Source organism: Danio aesculapii, chromosome 3 (genome assembly GCF_903798145.1).
Source record: "Danio aesculapii chromosome 3, fDanAes4.1, whole genome shotgun sequence".
In the NCBI taxonomy this organism is placed as follows: Eukaryota; Metazoa; Chordata; class Actinopteri; order Cypriniformes; family Danionidae; genus Danio; species Danio aesculapii.
This window is the reverse complement of record NC_079437.1, coordinates 35,720,919-35,745,895: the sequence shown is the minus strand read 5'-3', so window position 1 is coordinate 35,745,895 and position 24,977 is coordinate 35,720,919. Positions and strand designations below refer to the sequence as shown.

Sequence of the window (24,977 nt, the reverse complement as noted above, 5' to 3'; positions counted from 1 at the left end):
TTAAATGGGCTGAGACGATCTGGAACCAAGCCGGGCCGGTCATGAATTCCATCACTACCTTCACGGAGTATTTCAAAGAGGTGTTTGGACGTTCTGATGGGGAAGTAGCCGCTGGAGAGCAGCTGTATCATCTAAAGCAAGGTACTCTATCTACACAGGAATATGCTCTCCGGTTTCGCACTCTAGCAGCTGCAAGTGGATGGAATGAGAGATCGTTGTTGACCACGTACCGGCTCGGCTTGGAACCCACTCTCCGAATCCAGCTGGCCACATTAGATGATACTATGGGTCTGGAGAGATTCATCCAACATTCTCTCCGATGTTCCGATCGTCTCCGTTCCTATCAACAGGACACCATCACCCCCTCGTCTGCACTCCTCCAATCGCCTGAGTCAACAGCCTCTCCAGAACCAGAACCCATGATAATAGAGTCTGGAAGACTGACATCAGCGGAACGACAGAGGAGGCTGACCCGGGGTCTGTGTCTATACTGCGGTGTCAGTGGACACACCCGTATGGAGTGTCCCCTTCGTCCCATTCGGACTTCAGTGAGTGTATTCAGTACGAATATTGAACAATGTAAACCACTTACTACCACCGTACAAATAACTACTGCCTCTATTTCTCTCCTTGTCACAGCCCTCATCGACTCCGGGTCAGCAGGGAACTTCATCTCCCAATCCCTCTGTCGTCAACTCCACCTACGTACTGAGGCGTCCTCGCATATATACCAGATACAACCGATAACCCAGTGCACTCGATCTTCGACCCGTATCCATCGACAATGCGAAGACATCCTTCTTCAAGTGGGGTTGTTACATCAAGAGAGGATTCAATTTCTGGTTCTGGAGGGTGCAAATATGGACATCATTCTAGGGCGCCCGTGGCTGGTGAAGCACGATCCCATCATCTCTTGGGGCACAGGAGAGATAAAGAAATGGGGATCTGGATGTACACCTACCTGTTTTCCAAATCTCCCTCTTCAAGGTCGGAACCCCATTTCTTTGTTTACAACATCGGTCGAGAGTCCTCCTGAGAAGCAGTCTATCCACATTCCTAAGGAGTACAGCTCCTTTCATGATGTCTTCTGCCCCAAGAGAGCTTCCCAGCTACCGCCGCATCGGCCATGGGACTGCGCGATCGACCTAGTTCCAGATGCCCAGTTGCCAAGAGGTAGGATCTACCCGCTCTCGCTTCCAGAGAATCAGGCAATGGAAGATTACATAAGGGAGGCTCTGAGTCAGGGGTACATACGTCACTCAAAATCACCAGCCGCCTCAAGCTTCTTCTTTGTGGCCAAGAAGGACGGAGGGCTGCGTCCATGCATCGACTACAGGGTCCTAAATAACGGTACAGTAAAATACCGATATCCCCTTCCTCTGGTACCAGCCGCTTTGGAACAGCTCCGAGAAGCTAAAGTCTTCACTAAATTGGACCTCCGCAGCGCGTATAATCTGATAAGAATACGTGAGGGGGACCAATGGAAGACAGCATTCGTGACCCCTACTGGCCACTATGAATATGAGGTCATGCCTTACGGTCTGGTCAACGCCCCCTCCGTATTCCAAAACTTCATTCATGAAGTCCTCCGGGAGTTTCTTCACCACTTTGTAATAGTGTACATAGATGACATCCTCATTTACTCCCGGAGTGAGGCCGAACATCGCCAACACGTTGCGGAGGTCCTACACACATTGAGAGAACATCACCTCTACCTCAAAGCGGAGAAATGCTCATTCCACCAGAAGTCGATTCATTTCTTGGGATACATCATTGACCAAACCGGTATACGTATGGATGGGAAGAAAATTGAGGCTGTTCTATCCTGGTCAGAACCCACTTCCATTAAGGAGCTCCAGAGGTTTCTTGGGTTTGCTAACTTTTATAGACGGTTTATCAAGGACTACAGCAGGATTACATCACCTCTCACTAATCTCCTCAAGGGTAAACCCAAAGGACTGGAGTGGACCAAAGAAGCAGCCGCAGCCTTCCGCCTTCTTAAGAAGGAGTTCACAAGGGCCCCACTCCTGACTCATCCTGACCCAAATCTTCCTTTCGTGGTGGAAGTGGACGCATCCACCACCGGCGTCGGGGCAGTATTATCCCAACATCATGATACACCGCCCCGACTGCATCCCTGTGCCTATTTCTCTCGGAAGTTGAGCCCGGCGGAGCAGAATTACAGCATAGGAGACAGGGAGCTTCTAGCAATCAAGCTAGCCTTGGAGGAGTGGCGTCACTGGTTGGAGGGAGCCAAACATCCGTTCCAGGTGATCACAGATCACAAAAACCTCCAATATATCAAAGAGGCCAAGAGACTATGTCCACGTCAAGCCAGATGGTCACTTTTCTTCTCACGTTTTGATTTCTCCATTTCCTATCGTCCAGGACCCAAGAATCTAAGAGCAGACGCTCTCTCTCGTTTACACGAGCATCACGATCATGAAGAACTCCCAACGAAGATTCTTCCCGAACACATCTCCATTTGTCCGATCACCTGGAACGCTCCTCCAGTCGTTGCCACTCCGGAAGCCCCTGCTCCGCCGGGATGCCCTCCTCATCGGCAGTTCATACCACCTGAACACCGGGTAGATCTGATCCACTCCTTACATACCTCGCTAGGCACTGGACATCCAGGGATCAACAATACTCTCTCGCTAGTATCCCAACGATTCTGGTGGCCAAACATGGCAAGGGATGTGAGGCAATATGTTCAGGGCTGTAAGGACTGTGCCCAATCCAAGAGCCCACGTCATCTACCCGCTGGAAAGCTCCATCCCTTGCCGATTCCGAACCGTCCCTGGTCACACCTAGGAGTGGACTTTATCACTGACCTCCCCTCGTCAGAAGGTAATACCTGTATTCTAGTCATCGTAGATAGATTCTCAAAGTTTGTCAAACTAATCCCTCTGAAAGGTCTTCCCACAGCCTTTGAAACAGCCGACAATATCTTTAATCAAGTCTTCAGGTCATTTGGTATTCCAGAAGATATTGTGTCGGACAGAGGTCCACAGTTCATCTCACGTCTATGGAAAGCCTTCTTCAAGCTCCTAGGTGTGGCCGTCAGCCTCTCTTCTGGATATCATCCCCAAACCAACGGGCAGACAGAGAGGAAGATTCAGGAGGTGGGACGGTTCCTGAGGACCTTCTGCAGTGGTCACCAGAGCTCCTGGAGCCAGTATTTGGGCTGGGCAGAATATGCCCAAAATTCACTGCGGCAACCCTCCACCGGACTCACGCCATTCCAGTGCGTCCTGGGCTTCCAACCACCGCTCTTTCCCTGGGATGGCGAACCATCTGATGTCCCCGCAGTGGATCACTGGTTCCGGGAGAGCGAGAGAGTCTGGGACGAGGCTCATCAACATCTGCAGAGGGCAGTCCGTCGAAGCAAGGTAACCGCCGATAGAAGAAGGTCTGAAGAACCCAGATACACACCCGGACAAAAGGTGTGGCTATCCACCCGGGACATACGCATGCGACTGCCCTCTCGCAAGTTAAGTCCCCGATTTGTTGGTCCCTTCACCATCGTGGAACAGGTTAACCCCGTCACCTACAAACTACAATTACCCTCTCACTACCGTATTCACCCTACATTCCACGTATCACTCCTGAAACCCTATCACGATCCTGTTCTTCCCTCCACAGAGCCTGACCACGAAGAGGAACCCCCTCCTCCACTGCTCCTAGAAGAAGGAGCCGTCTACGCAGTGAAGGAGATCTTGCGTTCCCGACGTCGTGGTGGCCAGTTGGAGTACCTGGTGGACTGGGAAGGGTACGGCCCCGAAGAAAGGACATGGGTTCCCAGAGCTGATATTCTCGATCCTAGTCTCATGGTGGAGTTTCATGAGAGCCACCCTGAGTTCCCAGCGCCTAGAGGCAGAGGGAGACCACCACGGCGTCGGAGGTGTCGGCCCTCAGGAGCGGGCCCTGGGGAGGGGGGTACTGTCACGGATTGGTCAGGCTCTCACGATCCCCACTCACGAAGATCACCATCACCTGACTTCTAATGAGCACACAGCTGCATCACATTCACGAGCACCAGATAAAAGCACAGCACTCCAGTCGCTCATTGTCCGGGCTCGTCTCGACGAAAGCGGACAACTGAGCGACCACTCAGCGTAGTCATCCTCAGCTAAAACAAACGCTTTACTTACCTGTTCTCTTTGTATTCCTCCTAGTCTTCCTGGTCCACCCGAATCGTCCTGTCTTCCAGTCCTTCCAAGTCTGTGTCATCCTCTGTCAGCTGTATCTGGTGTGTGCTGTCCATCCTCGTGTATTCCTGTTACCCAGTCACGGAGGAAAAGACCCCAACATCATTCCTGATCCTCCTGGCTATCCTTCATGTGCTCCTTGTTGTCATTTAATAAACACCCTAACGTTTCCTTACCTCTGTCTCCTGTCCGCTTCATAACAGTGAATTGGGTAAGCTAAAAAAATTGTCCATGGTGTATGTGTGTGAACGAGAGTGTATGGGTGTTTCCCAGTGATGGGTTGCAGCTAGAAGGGCATCCGCTGCGTAAAACATATGCTGGATAAGTTGGCGGTTCATTCTGTGGCAACCCCAGATTAATAAAGGGACTAAGCCAAAAGGAAAATGAATGAATGTTCACACTGTTGTTATAAATGTGGCCAATATCAGATTTGCAGTGTGAACAGATGATGGTCCTTAACTGACCCGCATGCGCAAAAGTACAGTTACGGACAGCACAATATGTCTAATTATGTGTATACTGTATGAAGGACGTTGTCAGATTATGCTTAATATGATTATTGCCCTTTTCACAGACAACCATGGTGTATGTCATGAACTGTAAAGGTTGTTCTGCTACTACTAATATGTATTTCAGCATTTAAAACCTAAAATTGAAAACACTGATCATTTATGATTTATTTAAATATTCTCTTAACCTCCATCCCAGGCCAATTTTCCCCCAGACACCTCTTGAGTGTCACACATAGGTCAACAGTTATGTCCGGTCACTGGACTCAAATCATATTCAGTGATGGACTCGCTTTCATAATGTACTGGTGCACAGCCTCAGCCACTGGCCTCTTTACCTGCATGCAGGTGACCTCGAGTGTCACCAAAGACAATTCAAAGCAGATCTATGCTTGTTTTATCCATAATGCACAGCCACAGGTTTCAAAGCACAGCCAAGCTTTCAGTAACTACTATATTTTAGGGCTTTCGATCGATACAAAAAACAAACAAACAAAAAAACATGTTTAGCATAATCATGGTGGCTGATTAATTTAAATGTAACCCAGTCTTATTATTGATATGTACCCCTGCATACATTTTTGGAGAGATCAAAATACGCCACAGGACGTAAGTTTTTTATTTGCAATTTTTGTTTTTGCAAACCCACCAGAGGCCGCTGTGTACGCTTTTTCAGATCTCAAATTTCTCTCACAAGTGTCATTTGTGCTCACGTATATCCATCAGAGGCTGCTATCGACTGACTAACTGACTGGCTGACTGACTGTCCGATCGCCCCCACCCATCCCTTTCCCAATAGTGTTGTAGTAATAATGTAGTATTTTTTGTTTTTCCTGCTTAAAGGGAATGGGTGACGTCTGCGGCAAGCTACTGGGCAAAACGGTTACAGCGAAAAAGCCATCAACACGGAGGTAAGCGGTCAGCTGGTAAGCGTTAAAAAACAGAAGCTATCAGCGGCATCATACCACCCCATACAGTTCGTTTTAAAGATGAAATGCATGTCTAAATTGAATTAGCGTAGATAATTAATGTCATCGATTAGCTATACTGTTTCACCAATGTGATTTTGGTTACATACTGATGTCCAGTGATCTTCAGTAAGTGCAATGAAAGTGTTTTAGGCAAACTGACTTTTTTTTTAGCTTTGTCAATGTCATATGTAGACCCACACGGAATCTGCGCGTGCAGAATTCTGCAGATTTTCCGCAGAATTCCGCATATTTTTAGCCCATCCATATTTCTGTTTATTTACTTGTGTAAATGTGTGTAAATTAATATTTATTCAGATTTTAAATTAATTACAGTAATATTATTGACTAATATGAACATGTTTGTTTGATTTATTTACAATACAGTTTGTAAAGTAATATTCTCTGTCTTTTAGTAGAGATATTATATGAGAGACTTGCTTTATTTACCAAATAAAGTAAATCTAATTGGATTTGCATTTTAAACATTAAATACAAGTTAAAAAGATATTATTTTTTATTTCACATATTAAGGTTTTAGTTATGAAACTCCCAAAATAATTCAGCAGAAACCTGCAGATTTTTAGCAAAAATCTCAGCAAAAACAACAAAAAATGTCCGCAGATTCCGTCTGGCCCTAGTCATATGTCACGTATTCTCATAATATAGTTCACCGCCCTGAACAATGTTGACAAGTCTGTGGATATCATTTTAGTGATGGAATAAGTTGGCTTTGCAATTGTTTATTTGTATTCATCGAGTACTTTCACCCTCAGCACTGGTATTTTGCTAACATCTGCAAAAATATGTTTGGCCTGAAGATGGTACTTCGAACTTCTTGTACAGTTCATCAGCTCTGATTTACACAACTTTGTTTTAATCCAAAACTTCCATCTTCCGTCTTGATCCATCATGTGTTAACATATTATCTATAACACAATGATATACAGTAGCTGCCATGACAGATGTTTGCCATTATCAAACGATTAATTTGGGCTATAGAAATAATAATGCATTGACTTTTTCAGATTATTCACATGTGTTAACGCGTTAACGTTGACAGCTCTACTATATACAGATAGCTGATTCATATTTATACTAAGTCCAAAATATCCAGGTGGACTCAGCTTTTGAAGTGCATGATGCAATGCATAGAGCTTTTTGCTCCTTTTCCTCCGTCCTCAGGATGGGTTATCACTGGGGATTAGAGGGAAGGAGGTCACCCAAGGTTGTGATGCATATGGTAAGAAGCCGACTCTAAAAGACTTGAGTGTTGTCTCAATAAACACCATGCTCAGTCAAAGCCGTCTTGCTCAGAAAAAACCCCACAAACAAAAAGCCCAAAATGCTGCGCTCAGTCTTTCGGTCCCTAAAGACTTCCAGGTTGTTGATATGCGGGTGAAGGCAGCGGAGGTCTTTGCATGGAGGCAGAGGCGTAATCCCCTCAGTGCACATTGGTTAAAGGCAGAACGCAGATTAAAGCATGGAGACGCAAAGACTCATCTCATCATGGCTTAAACCGTGAGTCTGTTTTCATTCTCGCTCACTCACGCTCCCTCTGTGTCTCCACAAACGCAATGCAGGATGCCTTTTACTTTCATTCATACAATCCCTGTGCTGCCAGTGTCAGTTCATGGCTGGGTTTCTAGATAACAATGCATCTTTGCTCTTAGGAGCACTCTCTACGTGCAAGGTTACGAATGCTCATTTGCCAAAAAATGCATGTAACATGAACTTGCAAGAACAGATTTTACACGCTACTAAGTCATGTCCATTTGCAAAGTGCTGAAAAATATCCTTTATGGAGTCAAAGACAATAATCATCATCTCCTGTTGATTACCAATCTAGACAAGTATAAAGCACATACCAACACACTGAGGCATTGACAAAATGGTTGAAAAAAAGATAAATAAATCAATAAAATGGATGGTTTACCACGTAAGTCACTGACAGCTTGACAGTCATATGAGATGTGTATTTCTCTATCCTGCTTGTTTTATATTTTCATTTGTAAATTAATTTAAAAAGAAATTATAAATTAATACATTTATTAAAAATGATTCAATTTCATCACATTTTATCACACTGCACTTAAATTTAAAAGTGTAATAAATGTAAAAGTTTATTAAATTTATTTTATTATCACTTAAATTTAAAAGTGTAAAAGCAGATTTTTGAAATTTAACAGTGTTAAATTAGTGCTAACTGTTTTTAAATATTAAATAAGTGATGGTAAAATATAAAACTGTACATACACTGTACATACACATGTACATACACTAATAATATACACAATATAAGAAATATAACAAATAAATTCTTAAACTTAAAATAAAATTAAATAAATACATCAAAAGTCACAGTAAGGAAAACTATCATTCATTCATTTATTCATTCATTTTCCTTCAGCTTAGTCCCTTTATTCATCAGGAGTTGCCACCGCGGAATGAACCGCCAGTTTATCCAGCATATGTTTTACACAGCGGATGCACTTCCAGCTGCAACCCAGTACTGGGAAACATACATACATACTCATTCACACATACACTACGGCCAATTTAGTTTATTCAATTCACCTATACCTCATGTCTTTGGACTGTGGGGAAAACCGGAGCACCCGGAGGAAACCCATGCTGGGACTCGAACCAGCGACCTTCTTGCTGTGAGGCGACCGTGTCGCACCAAAGAAAGCTATATTGTTAGAAATTACTAACATCTAAAATCAAATCTTAATAAGAAATCTTGTTACCATAGGTTTATAGCTTGTGAATGGCTTTTATACAATTGACTCTGAATTAAAAAGAAGTATTTAATATATAAATATATAATGTGTGTAAGTATATAAGATTTTTTTCTGTCAACATAAATTCCTTTAATCCAGTTTGTTTTTCTTTGTCTATTGTTTATCTCTCCAAAAAGTGTAAACGCAGAGCCTCATTCAAATCCCTGAAAACAGCTTGACCAATAGCATGTGTGTAGGGTCTGGATACTGAAACAGACAGGCTGAGCCAGAGGGTGTTTTTAGTCAGTGTGGGACCACAACTGACATGTGCATGTAAAAATGTATACAATTTTAACACATGGAAGTGCAAGTCAACATTTGAAAGCTTGGCAAAATACTAGATAACAGAAAATAATAGAAACAAACACTGGAGTTAAAAAAGATACATTTTGACATTTTGAGCTTTTACAAAAGGGAGGATTTTTAAGGAATGTTTGGGTTTTAATTGAGACTCAAAGTTCCAGAGTTTCTTCTTTCAGTTAAACTAAACTCAATTGTTAGTTCTTAATGGTCAAGCTCCAAATTCATTCATTCATTTTCTTTTCGGCTTAGTCCCTTAATTCATCAGGGGTCACCACAGCGGAATGAACCGCCAACTTATCCAGCATATGTTTTACACAGCAGATGCCCTTCCAGCTGCAACCCAGAACTGGGAAACATCCATACACACTCACGTATACACTACGGCCAATTTAGTTCATTCAATTCACCTGTACCGCATGTCTTTGGACTGTGGGAGAAACCGGAGCACCCAGAGGAAACCCACGTGAACACAAGGAGAACATGCAAACTCCACACAGAAATGCCAACTGACCCAGCCGAGGCTCGAACCAGCGACCTTCTTGCTGTGAGACAACAGTGTTAACTTCTGAGCCACCGTGTCGCACGGTAATATAGTAAAATATTATTCATATAGAAGAAAATCATAAGAATAGAAATCATTATGTCATCATCCCCCAATGATGGTTGGGTTTATGGGCGGGGTTTGCAGGCACGCCTTCTTTTAAAAATCGTACATTTTCATTTAAATGGAATCGCATGAATTAAAACAAATTAGCCACTTTTTGGACAAGATGTAAGACAAATTTCCTCATGGGATAGGTGAGAATGAGTGGAGTTTGCAGGGTTTTTAGAAAATATGCTTGATTGTCAATATGCTGTGTAACACTAGTATCACAAAAATTAAGCTCTAAACCTCTAAAAAGAAAAGAAAATCCAAAAGAATAAAAATGAAATTAAATGTTCATGTCTGATAAAAAGCCTTCTAATTACTTTAGAAGTAAAAAACTAACAAAATAAGTGAATTTAGTAAGTAGGTAAGTAAATAAATAATAAATAAGTAAGAAAGTAAATAAGTCAGCAAATAAGTAGGAAAGTGAGTTTATAAGAAGTAAATAAATAAGTCGGAAAGTGAGTAAGTAAATAAGTAAATAATTAAGCATGTAAGTAAAGAAGTATGTAAGGAAATAAATAAATATAGAAATAAATAAGTAAGAAAGTAAATAAGTCAGCAAATAAGTAGGTAAGTGAAAAGCTTTTAGACACTGAAAAGCTCACTAGCATCACCATGAACAGGAATGCTGCTTTTTTTCTAGCGGGTGAAGTGAACAGTGGATGAAGGCATTTTGGGAGCCTGCAGGCCAGAAGCTCATCTCTGAATAGCACGCCAAGAGACACTTATGCACTGCCAATACTCAGTCAGATCTAGTTTATGAACAAAATTATTCAGCTTTCGTTGAATTATTTACCAAGTCTTCTAAGGGGTGGACATTCAAATGAAAGATACCAAGGTCAGACATCCCTAAGTCTGTATCAGTGGATGAGAGTGTCTAAATGATTGCAAGTGTTTAGTTTAAATGTGATAAAACTTAATGAGGCAAATCATTTTAATGATTATTTACAGATGATTAAGTTCAAACGTTTGAGGTCTGTAGGATTTTGAATGTGTTTTAAAGATGTCTCGTACTTGTCTACAAAGCCCACATTTACTTGACTAAAAAAAGATAAATAAATAAATAATTTAAATGTTTTTTTAGTTGTGCTGCTTAAAGAGCCCCTATTTTACATTAAAAAGGCCATATTTTGGTTTTAGGGGTCTCCAACAACAGGCTGATAAGCGTGCAAGGTCAAAAAGCACTTTCATTGTGTTATAATGTGCATTTATTTTTAACTATTCATCCCAGCGACTGCCATATGAATCATTCAGCGATTCATTTGTTCCCAAACCCCTGCTTTGCACAAAGCTAATCTGCGCTGATTGGACCGATGACTCAGTCTGTTGCGATTGGTCGACTGCGTTCGGCACGAGACAGAGAGAAATGCCCGTTACGGCTACAGTATGAAGTAGCACAAACTACGTGAGAGCCCAATGCAGGAATGTAATATAGCAATGCAGTTAAACACCAGCATATACTCTACTCTTAAACCAATCCCCAAGTAATAACAATGACATGTATTCAGTATTAATCCACACAGTGGCAAAAGCTGAACTATTTTGAATATTGACTGCGTCAATATTCGTGTGTAGGAACAGCTGATGGTGGCCATAGCAAAGACAAACAGCAGAAGATCACCAGTTCAGAATCGCATTTAAATCGGTAAAGGAAGCACGTGTCACGTTTTTAACATGGTTTTGGACGCGATATGTGAACAGCCCCATACAGATTTAACCTGAGAGATACAGTACAAGAACTGATCTATAATAGATAATTGATTACAAGCCGCACGGGGTGATTACAATTTATAACACACAATTAAAAACACATTTTGCAAACTACACAAAACGAGGCAACAATTTTAATGATACTTACATGTTATGATCCTGAGGAAGAACAAACTGGTCCATATAAATTGTAAAAGTTACCGACAAAGTCCCTGTCAAAGTCTGACAAAGTCCTATAGTCTCTGATGCGCCTTCAAAAGCAAACAGCTGGCAAATCCCGCACTGCATTGTAGGTTATTGTATCAAAAATCAGAGAAATGATAGGAACAAAAACAGCACTAGGTTGGCTTTACTGTGGTATTGTTGTGAAAATGAACTTTAACCCTTTATTCCCCTCAGCCGAATCTCCATCTGTCAGTGATCGTCATCTTCGCGTCATGATCAGTCCTGTGATCCCCCGTGCCTCCGCTAGTGTCTGAAGTGAAAGCGCGCGCACATTTTAACTGGAACTTAAACTACATATTTGGTCATGTCCCGTATCGACGTCGATGCGATCAAACAAAAGATCCAAACCCAACACGATTCATTTATTCGACTTTGAATCAACTATTTCGCTAAAGAATCAATAGCTTTCAACAAGGTGCACTTTTAGATTTAAACCTCAGCTGGATGTTTTCATTCACTTAGAGCTGTGTTACACACTGCATTGAAGGTCATTTTCAAAACCCATAATAGGGGCTCTTTAATATTTTAGTTACAACAAAGTTTAAATTATTTTAAACATTATTTTAAATTATTTTTAAACATCATACCACCCTCAAACTTAAAAAGCACTGCATATCTTTAAATGTGCATTGATCATTTCCAAAGCCACTTTATTAATGCTTGAGTGGATATGAAGTATGTGATTGTTCGATATAATGATCAAAGGCTTACCTGGCTTCCTCATCTCTGGCTATGAGAAGGCGCATGTGATTGGTTGAAGATGCTGCTCTGAGAATGTCCACCGCTCTAGAATCAACAAAGATAAGATAATAGTGTCAAGGTTTGTAGGTTAAAATGGCTTATCTGCTAAAAAGGCAAGAACTAAACATTACAGTCCTTGATGCATTTTCAAATAAGCAAATAAAATAACAATTTAATGAAGAAAACAAAGAATTAAAACACATACCTTTCACTTGTCACGCCAATCAAACTTTCACCGTTCACCTCCAGGATTTGGTCTCCAGGCTGCAGGTTTCCTAAGAAAGAATTTACAACACAAAAAGCTATAAAAATCCATGAAGTTGTCACATTATTTGGCTTTAACTGACATTGACTAAAACTGGAGTAGCATAAGAGCTTAGTCCCTTTATTAATTAGGGGTCACGACAGTGGAATGAACCGCCAACTCATCCAGCATATGTTTTATGCAGCAGATGCCCAACACTGGGAAACACCCACACACTCTTGCCTTCACACACATACACTACGGCCAATTTAGCTTACTCAATTCACCTATAGTGCATGTCTTTGGACTGTGGAGGGAAACTTGAGCACCCGAGTAAAACCCACGCGGACACAGGGAGAACATGCAAACTACACACTCATTTTTATCAAGTAATGAAGCACTACAGGATACACTTTTTAAAAATCTAAAGGTTGAAATGCTTATCTATTGAACATTCCGCTGCTAACATGAATAAAGGATTTCTAAATGTATTAAAATAGAAAATAATTATTTAATCTGTAATAATTGTCAAAATTAATCTAAATTACTGACCTTGGGGTCAGTAAGATCTTTAAGAAGTGAAGACTCTTATTTAAAGAATATACAATAACCTAACAGTTAATGCGTCGACAAAGGTTCGGACTCAAGTTTGATTCCCTGCTCGAGATCCATTGCCGATCATTTCCCTTTCTCTCTGCTCCCCACACATTCCTGTCTATACCTGTCTATACTATTAAAAATCCCTCAAAATAATTATAAAAAAAGACAATTTTAACTTAGCAAAACATTTCTACTAAAAAATACAGTAAAAATTCTGCTGCTCCTTTGTACATTCTATTCCTCCAAGAATACTATTTATTGCAATCACATGAACAGATCTGATTCAAAAGTAATCAGATAATAAAAAAAATTAAATGAAGATTATTTCCCGTATTAAATTAGCAATAAATATGTAAATTACGTATCTATTGCAATCCCAAAAAATAAAGAACGCTTTATATATTAAATATACTAAAATAGTAATTATTATTTTAAATTGCAATAATGCTTTACTGTATTTATTCTGACCGAATTAATGTAGGTGAGCATGGTGGCTCAGTGATTAGCACTGTTGCCTCACAGCAAGACGGTTGCTGATTCATGGTTGGCATTTCTGTGTGGAGTTTGCATGTTCTCATGTTCACGTGGGTTTCCTGTGAGTGCTCTGGTTTCCCCCACAGTCCAAAGACATGCACTATAGGTGAACTGAATAAAAACCAAAAATGGCTGAAGTGTATGTGTGTAAATGAGTGTGTATGGCTGTTTCGCTGTGCAAAACATATGCAGGATAAGTTGGTTGATTCCGCTGTGGCGACCCTTATGAATAAAATAAAATAAAAATTATGAATAAAAGGACTAAGCCGAAGTAAAATGAATGAATGAATGAAATGAAATGTAGCCATGCTGAGAATAAGAGCCTTATTTCAAAAAAAAATTTTTAAATGACCACAATTCAACTGATTTACAAAAAAAAATCTTAATTGAAACAACCCAGGCTAATTATGAATACCTACCCCTGTATACATTTCTGGACAGCGCGAGCAGGATGTACAATTTTTTGCAGTTTTGTTTCCGCAAATCCGCTATGTACGCTTTTCCAAATCTCAAATTTCTCTCGAGAGTGCCATTCACGCCTACTGTTTTCACATAACACTCAGTGTTTTCAAAAGTGTTTTCAAAAGCAATCCAGAAGAAGAAAAACCCTCACAGCTGCCTGATTTTACCACATTTTCAAACCTTACCACGTTCTCACCCTGTTTTTAACTTGTTTATTTTATTTTTTTCCTTTTACTTTTCCTGCTTTATGGAACCGTTCTTCACCGGACTCGAACCCCATCGTTGCGGTCAACTCCTCTCTGCATCCACTGACGTACATGGCTAGCTACTGGGCAAACTGGTAACAGTGGAATAGCCGTCCACACGGAAGTAAGCGTTCAGCTGGTAGCGTCCTGTAGCATATATTTTAAATACATAATCCGCACTCTCCAGAAATGTATACAGGGGTACGTTTTTACAATGAGCCTGTGTTGCAACTGACAGTATATGCAACCTTTAGATTAAGTCATTTTAGTACTGAAAACACCAGCAGCTAAATAAATCATCTATGTCGTGCCAAGGTAATTATAAGGTGACCTTGATGTGAACTTGACTTCAATGCTGTTGATCATAACTAAAATCGTTTTACAGATGTTTTAACAGACGATCATCATTAGGAGATCAAAGTGCTTAGTGGCAGTATTTATCAACTTTTCATGTGCTATCGAGTTGTGACAGTCCTTTTCAGTTCCGCAGGACAAAATCAACAACAGCTCATATATAGGTCAGGTTTACGTCTATAGTCATTCAGTGAGATGCTGTCAGAACAATTCAACTCCAGAAAGAAACAAGCTTAAAGTCTCAAAGGGGTCACCTGTGCCCTTCACTGCGTCTGAGCACTTCATCCAAATACCACCTTTCTAGTGTCACATTTTACAGTCAGTCTGCATTACGCAGACTCTGAAGAGCTGTCTAGATTTCCTCCAAACACACGTATACCTGATAAATGCCACCATGCTTTATTTGTATTTCCACCAAACTAAAGAGAGCAGCCAGGATGCTTTCTGATATATCTGAACAGTGAGTTGTCTGTGAGCGAAGCTAAAAAACAAGCAAAGCCTTGGCAGAGCGCATGCGCCCCTATAAGCTGCCATATAGCCCGTGCTCGACAGCAACAGAATGGGAGACAGCCTCTAATTCCAGTCCGTCAGGGGCATTAACTCTAAGCACAGGGATGACGCTAAACTCCCCTTCACACGTGAGAGACTTAAGCAGAGGTATACGCAGTCAGACAACACAATCTGTTTCGCAGGAATGTAAACAGCTGCACTGACACGGTTTCCTTTCGAAGTTTGTGTCTGCGCGTTTGAATTGTGGCCTCAAATTATGATATGGTTTAAATGTTTAATCACAGTAGATGCTTTTTATATTCATATAATAATGAGGATGATTCATTTTGGTCATTAGGAAAATGGTTGAATGCAATGTAGGTAAAAGAAAGCAATTTAATTCAACTCGCTGGTCAGAGATTTGAACTTCCTATGCTGGCTAACTAAACTCAAAACCTTTGTTTTGCTGGTAAAACTGTGATTCGGGGCTGCAAAAATTACATTTTTGTGGCATTTTTTGTAAAATGACATGTTATACTATAACAGTTGTCTAAATTATTCGCCCTCCTGTGAATTTCTTTTCTTTTTAAATATTTTCCAAATGATGTCTAGCAAAGCAATACATTTTTCTCAGTATTTCCTATAATATTTTGTCTTCCAAAGAAAGTCTTTATTGTTTTATTTTGCCGAGAATAAAAGCAGTTTTAAATTTTTTATAAACCGTTTAAAGGTTAATATTATTAAGTAGTTATTAATAGTATATTTTCGATAGTTTACAGAACAAACTATCGTTATACAATGACTTAATTACCTAATTAATGTAACTTGTCTAACTAACCTAGTTAAGCCTTTAAATGTCACTTTAAGCTAAATACTAGTATCTTGAAAAATACTTAGCAAAATATTATGTACTGTCATCATGGCAAAGATAAAATAAATCAGTTATTAGAGATGAGTTATTAAAACTATTTTGTTTAGAAATATGTGGGAAAAGATCTTCATTCATTTAAACAGAAATTGGGGGAAAAAATACAAGGGGGCTAATACTTAAAAATATATTTAATATGCTACTGTATTATCTGTAGAATTACGTCTAAATTTCTTAAATATAAATCCTCTACATTGTAACTTCTTGTTTAATGTTTGCAAACATGCTGCTATTCAGGAAAACAGGACTCTACCTCTAGTATTCAATAATATTTTAAATACACAAACACAATCACACAGATATTTTTGCCCTGTATCTTTTTTGAATTTTGGGAACATTTTAATTGCACTTAAAAAATGCTGCGTTGTTTCAACACAAATTTGGACAAATTGGCTTTTGAACACAAACAGAGGCCAATTCTGCTGCAAAGCACTTCTTGAGTAAAACATTTTCCCTCCACTCCATTTCCCCTTACATTTTTCACCACCCCAAAAAGAGTGGCCACTGGCCAGCAGATGTTTTCTCTATGCAGCAAATCAATCCAATTACAATCAAGTTTAAAATTACAATTTTCAATTTTACTAATTTATGAATTAAAGGCTGGATAGTCAAAAACTTTTTTTATGCTGGTTGAAATCTCTCCTCATTTAAACAGCACACATTAGGTAAAGTGTACTTGTATGTATTTATATGATCTGTGGAAGGTATAGGACCAAAAAAATCCAAATTGTTTGGTCTTATGATTACGATTATGTTTGTATGACACCTCGAGCAACATAACAACACAAACTAGCCTGGACCAGGATGGAATTTAAACTAATATGAGACTATATAAACTGATTTTACGACACCACCTGCACAATGTATATGCAAAAAAAAGTCAAGCTATAAGAAAATATCTTTGAGCAAAACTTACCATCACTGGAAGCAAGGCCACCAGGTAAGATCCTCTTCACATAAACACCATATTCCTCTCCTGTTAGTTCTTTCACACCACCGATCACTTTGATTCCTAAAGAAAAGACAAAGCATGCTTCACTAAGACCATGCGGAACAGTATTGTTTCATGCTTTTGTTTAGCCATTGATAGTGTGTTTATACAGGCAAGCAAAATACGGAAACCATATTACAGGATTGCATGGCCATTTTGATCTGGCAAATGCCAGTGCACTGTCACGACACACTGACAATCAGATTACACATGACAGTAAAATAAATTATCTGAACATTGACTATTGTTTTCTGACCACACATTACGATTCCTCCTTTCTCTGTCCAAACAAAGACGATAAACTAGATTTGTCATACTATATTTACCATAAACAATAGACAGCTTTACCTGATGCCCGCTAAATAAGATTTAAACTCTCATGTGTTTTTTGAGATCTGAGAGACTTTGAAAAAACATTTTAATAGTTAAAAAACACTCTGACTTCCATGTAAGAACTGATTAACTAGCAAGCTTTAGACGTATTCCATGAAAAATGTTATAAATATATAACAATATATACATGCCTACTTGGTTATTATGAATAAATTATAACATATACTACAGTTTAGAGCTGCACAATATTGAAAAATTACATGATATTTTGTTTCTCTGCTATATAAATTGCGATATGAATACAATCTCACCAAATAGCTTGAATAGCTCTATTCGGAATGACATGCCTAATTTAGATTACTTTGTAAGTTTGTGAATCATAGATAAAAAAAATCAACAAATTGCAAGCAAAAATAATTACAATCGAGCAAAAAAAAAACCTTTAAAAAGATTAAAAAACTTGCTTTGTGGTTTTCCTGAGAGTCAAACGGTATTCAGGTGCAGCAACTGAATAAGGAAATATAATATAACACTGTATATTTGTAATGTGAAGTGACGCTGGCAACAGGAGTGCAGGTTTTTTAAGAATAGTCAGGCAAGCAACGGTCACACTCAGGAGCAAACAGATGTATGTAGGCAAATCAAGAGTTTGGTCAATAATTAGGCGGATGGTCAAAAGGCAGGAGGCAAGCAACATAAACAAAACAAAGTGAGGGTCAAAACGCAGCAAGACAAGGCAAGGAAACCGTGTTGTAATGTTCACAAACAATATAACAAGACTCAACCATGAGTGTCTCAAAGAGAGCCTTATTTATGTGTGTGTAATCAGTATAATGAGTGTAATCAATGGAGACTTGGAGCAGGTGTGTGTACATGTGTTGCATGTCTGAAACTTGAGTCCATATACCAGCAGATTTGTAGTCCGTTACTGATCTGCACAGGCTGGATCGCTGGTGATCTTGGAAATATTCTTCACTGTATTAATAATTCAGTCAAATTATTCTTCATTAAAGTTACAAATGTACTTTTTTGTGCTTAAATGCTTTAAACTCTCTTGAAATGCCTTTAAAACACACGCAAATGGTAAACTTTCAGTCTGTCATGGTTATACATTGCAATGACTCCACAAATCTCAGGTGTTCTCAACTTCTGTGCTGATCAACTATAATCCCAAATCAACATTGCATATTCTGCGATGTGACTATTGTGGACACACACACTGCGATATCAATGCTGAAACGATATATTGTTCAGCCTTACTACAGATCAAAAGTTTAATAAATGAGTACTTTGATTTATACAATAATGCAGTATATTGACTAAAAGTGACAGTGTATCACAATTTCCCAGTATTATGCAGCAATTTAATAGCATTATTCAATTCATTGATTTTCTTTTCAGCTTAGTCCCTTTATTAATCTGGGGTCGCCACAACGGAATGAACTGCCACATTCCGCACACATACATACTGTACACTATGGACAATTTAGCCTACCCAATTCTCCTGTACCGCAAATCTTTGGGCTGTGGGGGAAACCGGAGCACCCGGTGGAAACCCACGCAAAAGCAGGGAGAACATGCAAACTCCACATAGAAACGGCAACTGATCCAGCCAAGGCTCGAACCAGCGACTTTCTTGCTGTGAGGTGACAGCACTACCCCTTAATAGCATTAATAACAGCAAATTATTATTAAAATAAATAACTAAAATAAATAACTAAACACAATAAGATGAATTCTGATTCATTTCAAAATATACATTTCAAAAATATATATAAAGAAGCTGTTGTTTTAAATTGTTAGTAAGGTTTTCACAATACTATTGTTTTAATGTATTTTATTTAATCAAATAAATGAACAAAATAATAATTCAAAAGCACCGAACAGTAGTGTGTGTTATATTACTGGTCAGTGTAGTTAGAAAACTCATCCAAATGTGAATATATTGACCTAGTACTGAACCCTGAGCTGAGCTGCTGTAGGTGTGCTCCCATTTGTGTCTGATTTCCAGTAAGATAAGTGAAGTCTTAAAGAGCTTATGTTCAAACGATTCCCTATAAAGTGAGGATTTGTGGTCAGTATTCACTTCTGAATATCACACACATAGGAACTTCAACTTTCAGAGCATCAGGTTTGCATCCCCTTGAGATCATCAAGTGGAGTCAAGTACGCAACAGTAAGCTCAACATTTACCAGAATCCTTTTCTTCCGGTAATGTAAACGCGGTGCTGCACTCAGTCAAACATTCAGGAATCCTGCTTTACACCTCTGAGGTTAAAGGTATAGAGATTAAAAGTATTTTTAGCAGATTTACTTTAAGTGGAGATTCATCAGAGAACAACCTACAATTTTCTACATTTCGAGTTCACTGCTTAGACCTATTTGAAGAGATCCTAACAGGAGTAAAAGAGCAGTTTTTAAAGTATAGGTCAATATAAACACTTTATAAAGCACAGTATAAAAAACTTCAATGAGATATCTGAAAGAAAATACTGCTCAAGAGTCAGTAAACTTTCAGTTTCTTCCACTTCTTCTTGTTAATCTGGATCCTGGAATTCTTTGACAAAATCTGACAGCCTAACATTACAGTTTTCACTGAGTATGTAAGATGGTGAGCTGCTCTAAACTAAATAAAACTTTCCGTTGTAAATAAATGATTTAATGCATAAAAGATACATAATTTTTTTAATGAACATAAAAATAAATGGGAAAATTAAAGTTTAAAATATATCTGTTTTATTCATTATAATATATTTATATATCTATATATTTATATATCTATATTTTATTTTGTAGGTTTGGTCCTCTATTAGACAGCAGGTTGACCAGAAGAAAACCAAAAGAAACCTTTTTAGCAACTCTAATTATTTCATATTTACAATGTCATCAACTCAATTAAGTTCCCAAAAAAGCTGGTCAACCACAAAGACAAATGCACAAGAGGACAGGATAATGTGGAGAATCTCAGTGATCAGTTGGTTTAACAATCCAGCTGGAATTCAGCTGTAAACAGGGTAAAAATCTGTCTCTCAGCATACAGTGTTTCAGATTTCAGGAAATAAGAGAGTAAACAAACCTCGAGGATGCACAATAAAGGCAGGAGTAGTGTTGCCATTTCTCCACTGTAGCCTGCGTTTACGCCAATATGTTATTTTTTAAAACAACTTCATTTTATAATAATTAAAAAACTATTTCCGTCCACATAATGGACCATAAAATACACGATATGTAACCTTTTACACTCACTGAGCATGCATTTATTTTGCTGGCATCTATACTAGCAGTCTACTGGTTTAGTAATGGTCCCCATGAGAGTCCAGAGGACTGTGGATAACCACCCACACTAGGGCTGCACAATTCATCGTTTCAGCATCGATATCGCAATGTGTGAGTCGACAATAGTCACATCACAGGGATCTGCCATGTAGTTAAGATTATAGTTGATCAGATATTACACTTAACAACATAGTGGAGTCATTTCAAATTTTAACCTTAGAGTAAAGGTTTATTATTTGCCTGTGACTGTAAGCATTTCCGGTTAATTTAGGCCATTTGGACACAATAAAATAAATGTTTGTAGCTTAAAGATTAAGTGTACATTATATCATTATTTACTCAGTAAAAACAATACAGTGTTGTTGTTGTTGTTATTATTATACAGTGATTTTTTTTATTTCCGTTTCTGCACACTGTTTGACTCTGATTGTTTATTTGAAGCTTTTTCCTCTGTTGTATTGAACTTTGCTTGTTGTTTTTAACATTATTTATGCAGATAATGCTCCCCTATTCACTTTATTCTTTGCGTATGAGCAGGCGCAGCCATATGAATCTTTTTGGCTTGAGACGTCCGGTCTCATTCACTTCCATTCCTTTTTAGATGTTAAAAACAGCTCGTTCTGCTGCTTGATGTTGCAAACTGACATTTTCTTATCATATTATTCTGCTTTGTCTGCATAATCATGCAAATACTTGTTTGTAGAGCAAGTAGTTTCACCATTTTCAGCCGTTTATTACTCCTAGTCATTTCTCCCATAGGCAGCTGAATCGGAAGTTCTAAAACAATCACAAAAATGAGCACACTTATAAGGTCAATAAGGTCAATAGCAATCAATCCCAAATGTATCTAAAATTCTGAATTCTTTCGAAGCTATTCAAGTCATCTGGTCAAACTGCATTTATTTCGCTTCATAAATCGCAGTAAATTAAAATATTGCAATGTCAGTTTTTTTCAGTATCATGGAGCTCTCATCCACATACTTTCTTATTCACACACTACAGCCAATTTAGGTTACCCATTTCACCTATATCACATGTCTTTGGACTGTGGGAGAAACCGGAGCACCCAGAGGAAACCCACACAAACATGGAGAGAACATGCAAACTCCATACAGAAATGCCAACTGACCCAGCCAGCAACCTGCTTTGTGTGAGGCAACAGTGCTAATCACTAATCACAACTTTTAATATTGAAAAGTGTGCAAAGCTTTCCAGTTCCAGTTTTCAGTGCGTTCAATTACTTAAGATCAGATTAGAAATGGATTATCCCACTCCTCTCAAACCAAGGGAAGGCACTTTTCCTCAATAAAGGTGATTTTACATGCAACAACTGGCCTTTCCAACTGAATGCACAATGAACGCTTCATGTAAACACATCCACTGTCTGCATGTCAATGTGAAAGGATGTCAGATCAATTATCAGAAAAAGGGCAGGCGCTAATCAATGTTATAAGCCCCTAATTGCTTAAACAACATGCATTGAGCTCTGACGCCAACAAAACACAAAAGCCGTTAATGAGATAAGCATCTTTCACACTGTTACCTGTTGAAGATTCATTTGCTGGCATTCAGAAAGACATAGTAAAGGACTCATCCCTTAATACTTTAGATTTACTTTGGTCACAGGAGTTTAGTCTTATTCATGGGATAATAAATATCCTCTTTTTGCCTCAGGCTTATCTGGTATTAATAGATAGGTCTATTAATAATAGGTATTAATAGACAATAGATTGGCACTAATTGAGTTTTGAGCTGGTGTCGCATATTAATAGATTCACTTTAAGATAAATCTTTAATGAGAAGATCCACAAAACGGTTATCCAAAAAAAAAAACTTAAAATATTTCATATACTCTAAAATAAATGCAAAGTAAGGGCTGTGTCCTAGAAAAACCCTCGAATGCTTATGACAGTGTCACACTTTTAAATCTGTACATGATAGCGCCGCTGTAAAAATATTAGATTTTTCTATGCTGTTTTTATTCAGAGCAGCACTTCCCGAGTCTATATTCACGAAAATGTCTGCTAAAACAGAATCGTCTTGTCACACAATGGATTGTTGACTGTGCAAGTTGGGATGTAAGAAGGACAGGTTTAAGGAGCTTAGAGCTGCCTTCAAATAATGTTTTTGATCTTTTGTGAAGAGGCAGATCAGGCTGCGGAATAAATATAACAAAGACAGCGCTAAGACTTGAAAGACTGGAAAACAAGCGTACCCTAAACCTATGCCGCCGCTTTGCTCGGAGACTCCACCGTGTGCTTCGTTTCACTTCCCTATGGCCATTAGAGATCAGAGACGTATGCTGTACAATAGCCCTCATTAAAATGAATAGGAAATGTGCTGCTCTATACCTTTCTTAAGTTTTGAATAATTCTTAGCACCCCTTCGGTCTCAAATATTTTTTAAAAATGCTTTCTAAGAAGCTGCGCTATGATTGAAGACTAGATTTTGGAATAATACAAGGAAGTATTTTTGAGAAAGTATATTCTGCTTGCCACACTTTAAAAATTATTATAAATTATAATATTAAAAGAACTGTTAAATAAATTTTGTTTGTTACACTCAAATAAAGTTAGCATTTGACTTTTTTTGTGCAGTATTTGGGTTCCATTCATTGTCGTCATAGTTACACTGTAAAATCCTGTAAAAAGTTAAGGTAACTGAAACCGTTTGAGGAAACTGATTGCAACAAACTATTTAAGTACAAAAACTAATCCTAATGAGTACTGTGAACTTAATCTGTTTGAGTAAATGTAGCAATTTGAGCACAGTAAAACCCAATAAATGAAGAGAACTCAAACCAACTGAGGAAACCGATTGCTACAAGTCATTTGAGTTAAAAACTAATCTACAAAGGTACTGTGAACTTACTCCATTTAAGTTGAAGTAATGAGGTATTTAATTAACTCTTTACCTTTAACACTGAGTTCAAAAATGTTTTCAAACGAGTAGAATTAACTTTTGAGTTAACTACACTCATTTTATTTGATAAATTTGACTGTTGGGTTTTACAGTGTAGGGACATTGATAATATGTACTGATCAATTATGAACAATTATATGTGATGAACAATCATTCATTCATTCATTCATTTTCCTTAGGCTTAGTCACTTATTTATCAGGGGTCGCCAAAGCGGAATGAACCACCGTGAACGATTACATATTAGGGCTGGGTGATTAATCAAAAAGTAATTGAAATTGACATTCAGAATCTATGATCGATCAAATTTTTCCAGGCCAATTTTTTCAATTACTTTCTCTGCCGTTTGTGAAGTCAGGTGACCCCACTCTGTTAAGGCTAATTTATACTTTTTATTTTATTCTGATATTATACTTCTGCCAAGCGCACGCGTATGGTCCAGGGCAGCCTTCACATACCTGCTCACCTCTTAAAAAAACGTAACTACAAGTCACAACGACACGTAGCACAATCTTTGTGATTGGTCGATTTGGTAGTGGTTTTAGGCAATGTGTTTTAATTTCAGTTGTTCAGCGTTGATGTTCAATAAATAATCATAGATAGTAGATAGTGTGTGTTTACTTCAATTATTTTAAAATCAAGTAATGCACCCTTCATTCAGAAATCTCTCACTTGTAATTTGTGAGCATATTTACTATACAAAACCTGTCAGAACTATGAGGGCAAAACATAAAATAAATAAATAAAAATTTTGTTCATTAATCGTAATCGAGTTAAATGTTTGATTAATCGAGATTTAGATTTTAGCCCAAATCATCCAGCTCTACAAATTTTATTAAACATCTGTTTGCATTGACTAATATTTAAAAAAATATTGGTTAATAGCTGATTTTGAGCAGTAAAACTACATTACCCAGGCGCAAAGCAAATCATGTGAAAAGAGATCTTTCGCTTGACACACTTCTAATAAATGTTTGTTGTTGTCTTTTGTTTTGTTTTTCGTTTAAATAATGTAATAAATAACTTTAAATAATGTTTTTAATTTGATTTAAAAGTGGATGGACACTAATTTCACCAATGAATGATTCAGTTTATTTATTTGGGACTTATTCTGCCACATTGCCATTTTCCCATTCATATTAATATGAGTGAATATGATCACGCTTTACAATAAGGTTAATTTATAAATAATAATTTAACATTTACTAATGTAGTATTAACATCCAAATTAATGCTTGTTATCATTAGGTAATGCACCATAATTTAACATGAACTAACAATCAACTTTATTTCCATTAACTACTTTTACCTAACATGAACATATACTGTAATAAATGTATTGTTCATTGTTCGTTCATGTTAGTAAATGCATTAAACTAACATAAACTAATACAACTTTACTGTAAAGTGTTACCGTAAATGGAATTTCTAAATATCTTCTAAAGTCTTAAAATGTCAAAAGTCTTGTCAATTATATCAAAGATGTTTAATGGGATGTTTAG

At 38.2% G+C, this 24,977-nt stretch overlaps 1 protein-coding gene across 1 annotated transcript in view; it reads right to left on the bottom strand.

Annotated features, from left to right (window-relative positions):
• Nucleotides 1-24,977, bottom strand: part of si:dkeyp-72e1.9 (syntaxin-binding protein 4) — a 94,776-nt gene that overhangs the window by 48,372 nt on the left and 21,427 nt on the right. The window contains exons 3-5 of the mRNA XM_056453883.1: nucleotides 16,872-16,967; nucleotides 12,305-12,374; nucleotides 12,070-12,144 (exon numbers count right to left, since the gene is read on the bottom strand). Of these exons, the coding sequence (XP_056309858.1) occupies nucleotides 12,070-12,144; nucleotides 12,305-12,374; nucleotides 16,872-16,967 (241 nt within the window). The remainder of the gene's footprint in view (nucleotides 1-12,069; nucleotides 12,145-12,304; nucleotides 12,375-16,871; nucleotides 16,968-24,977) is intronic.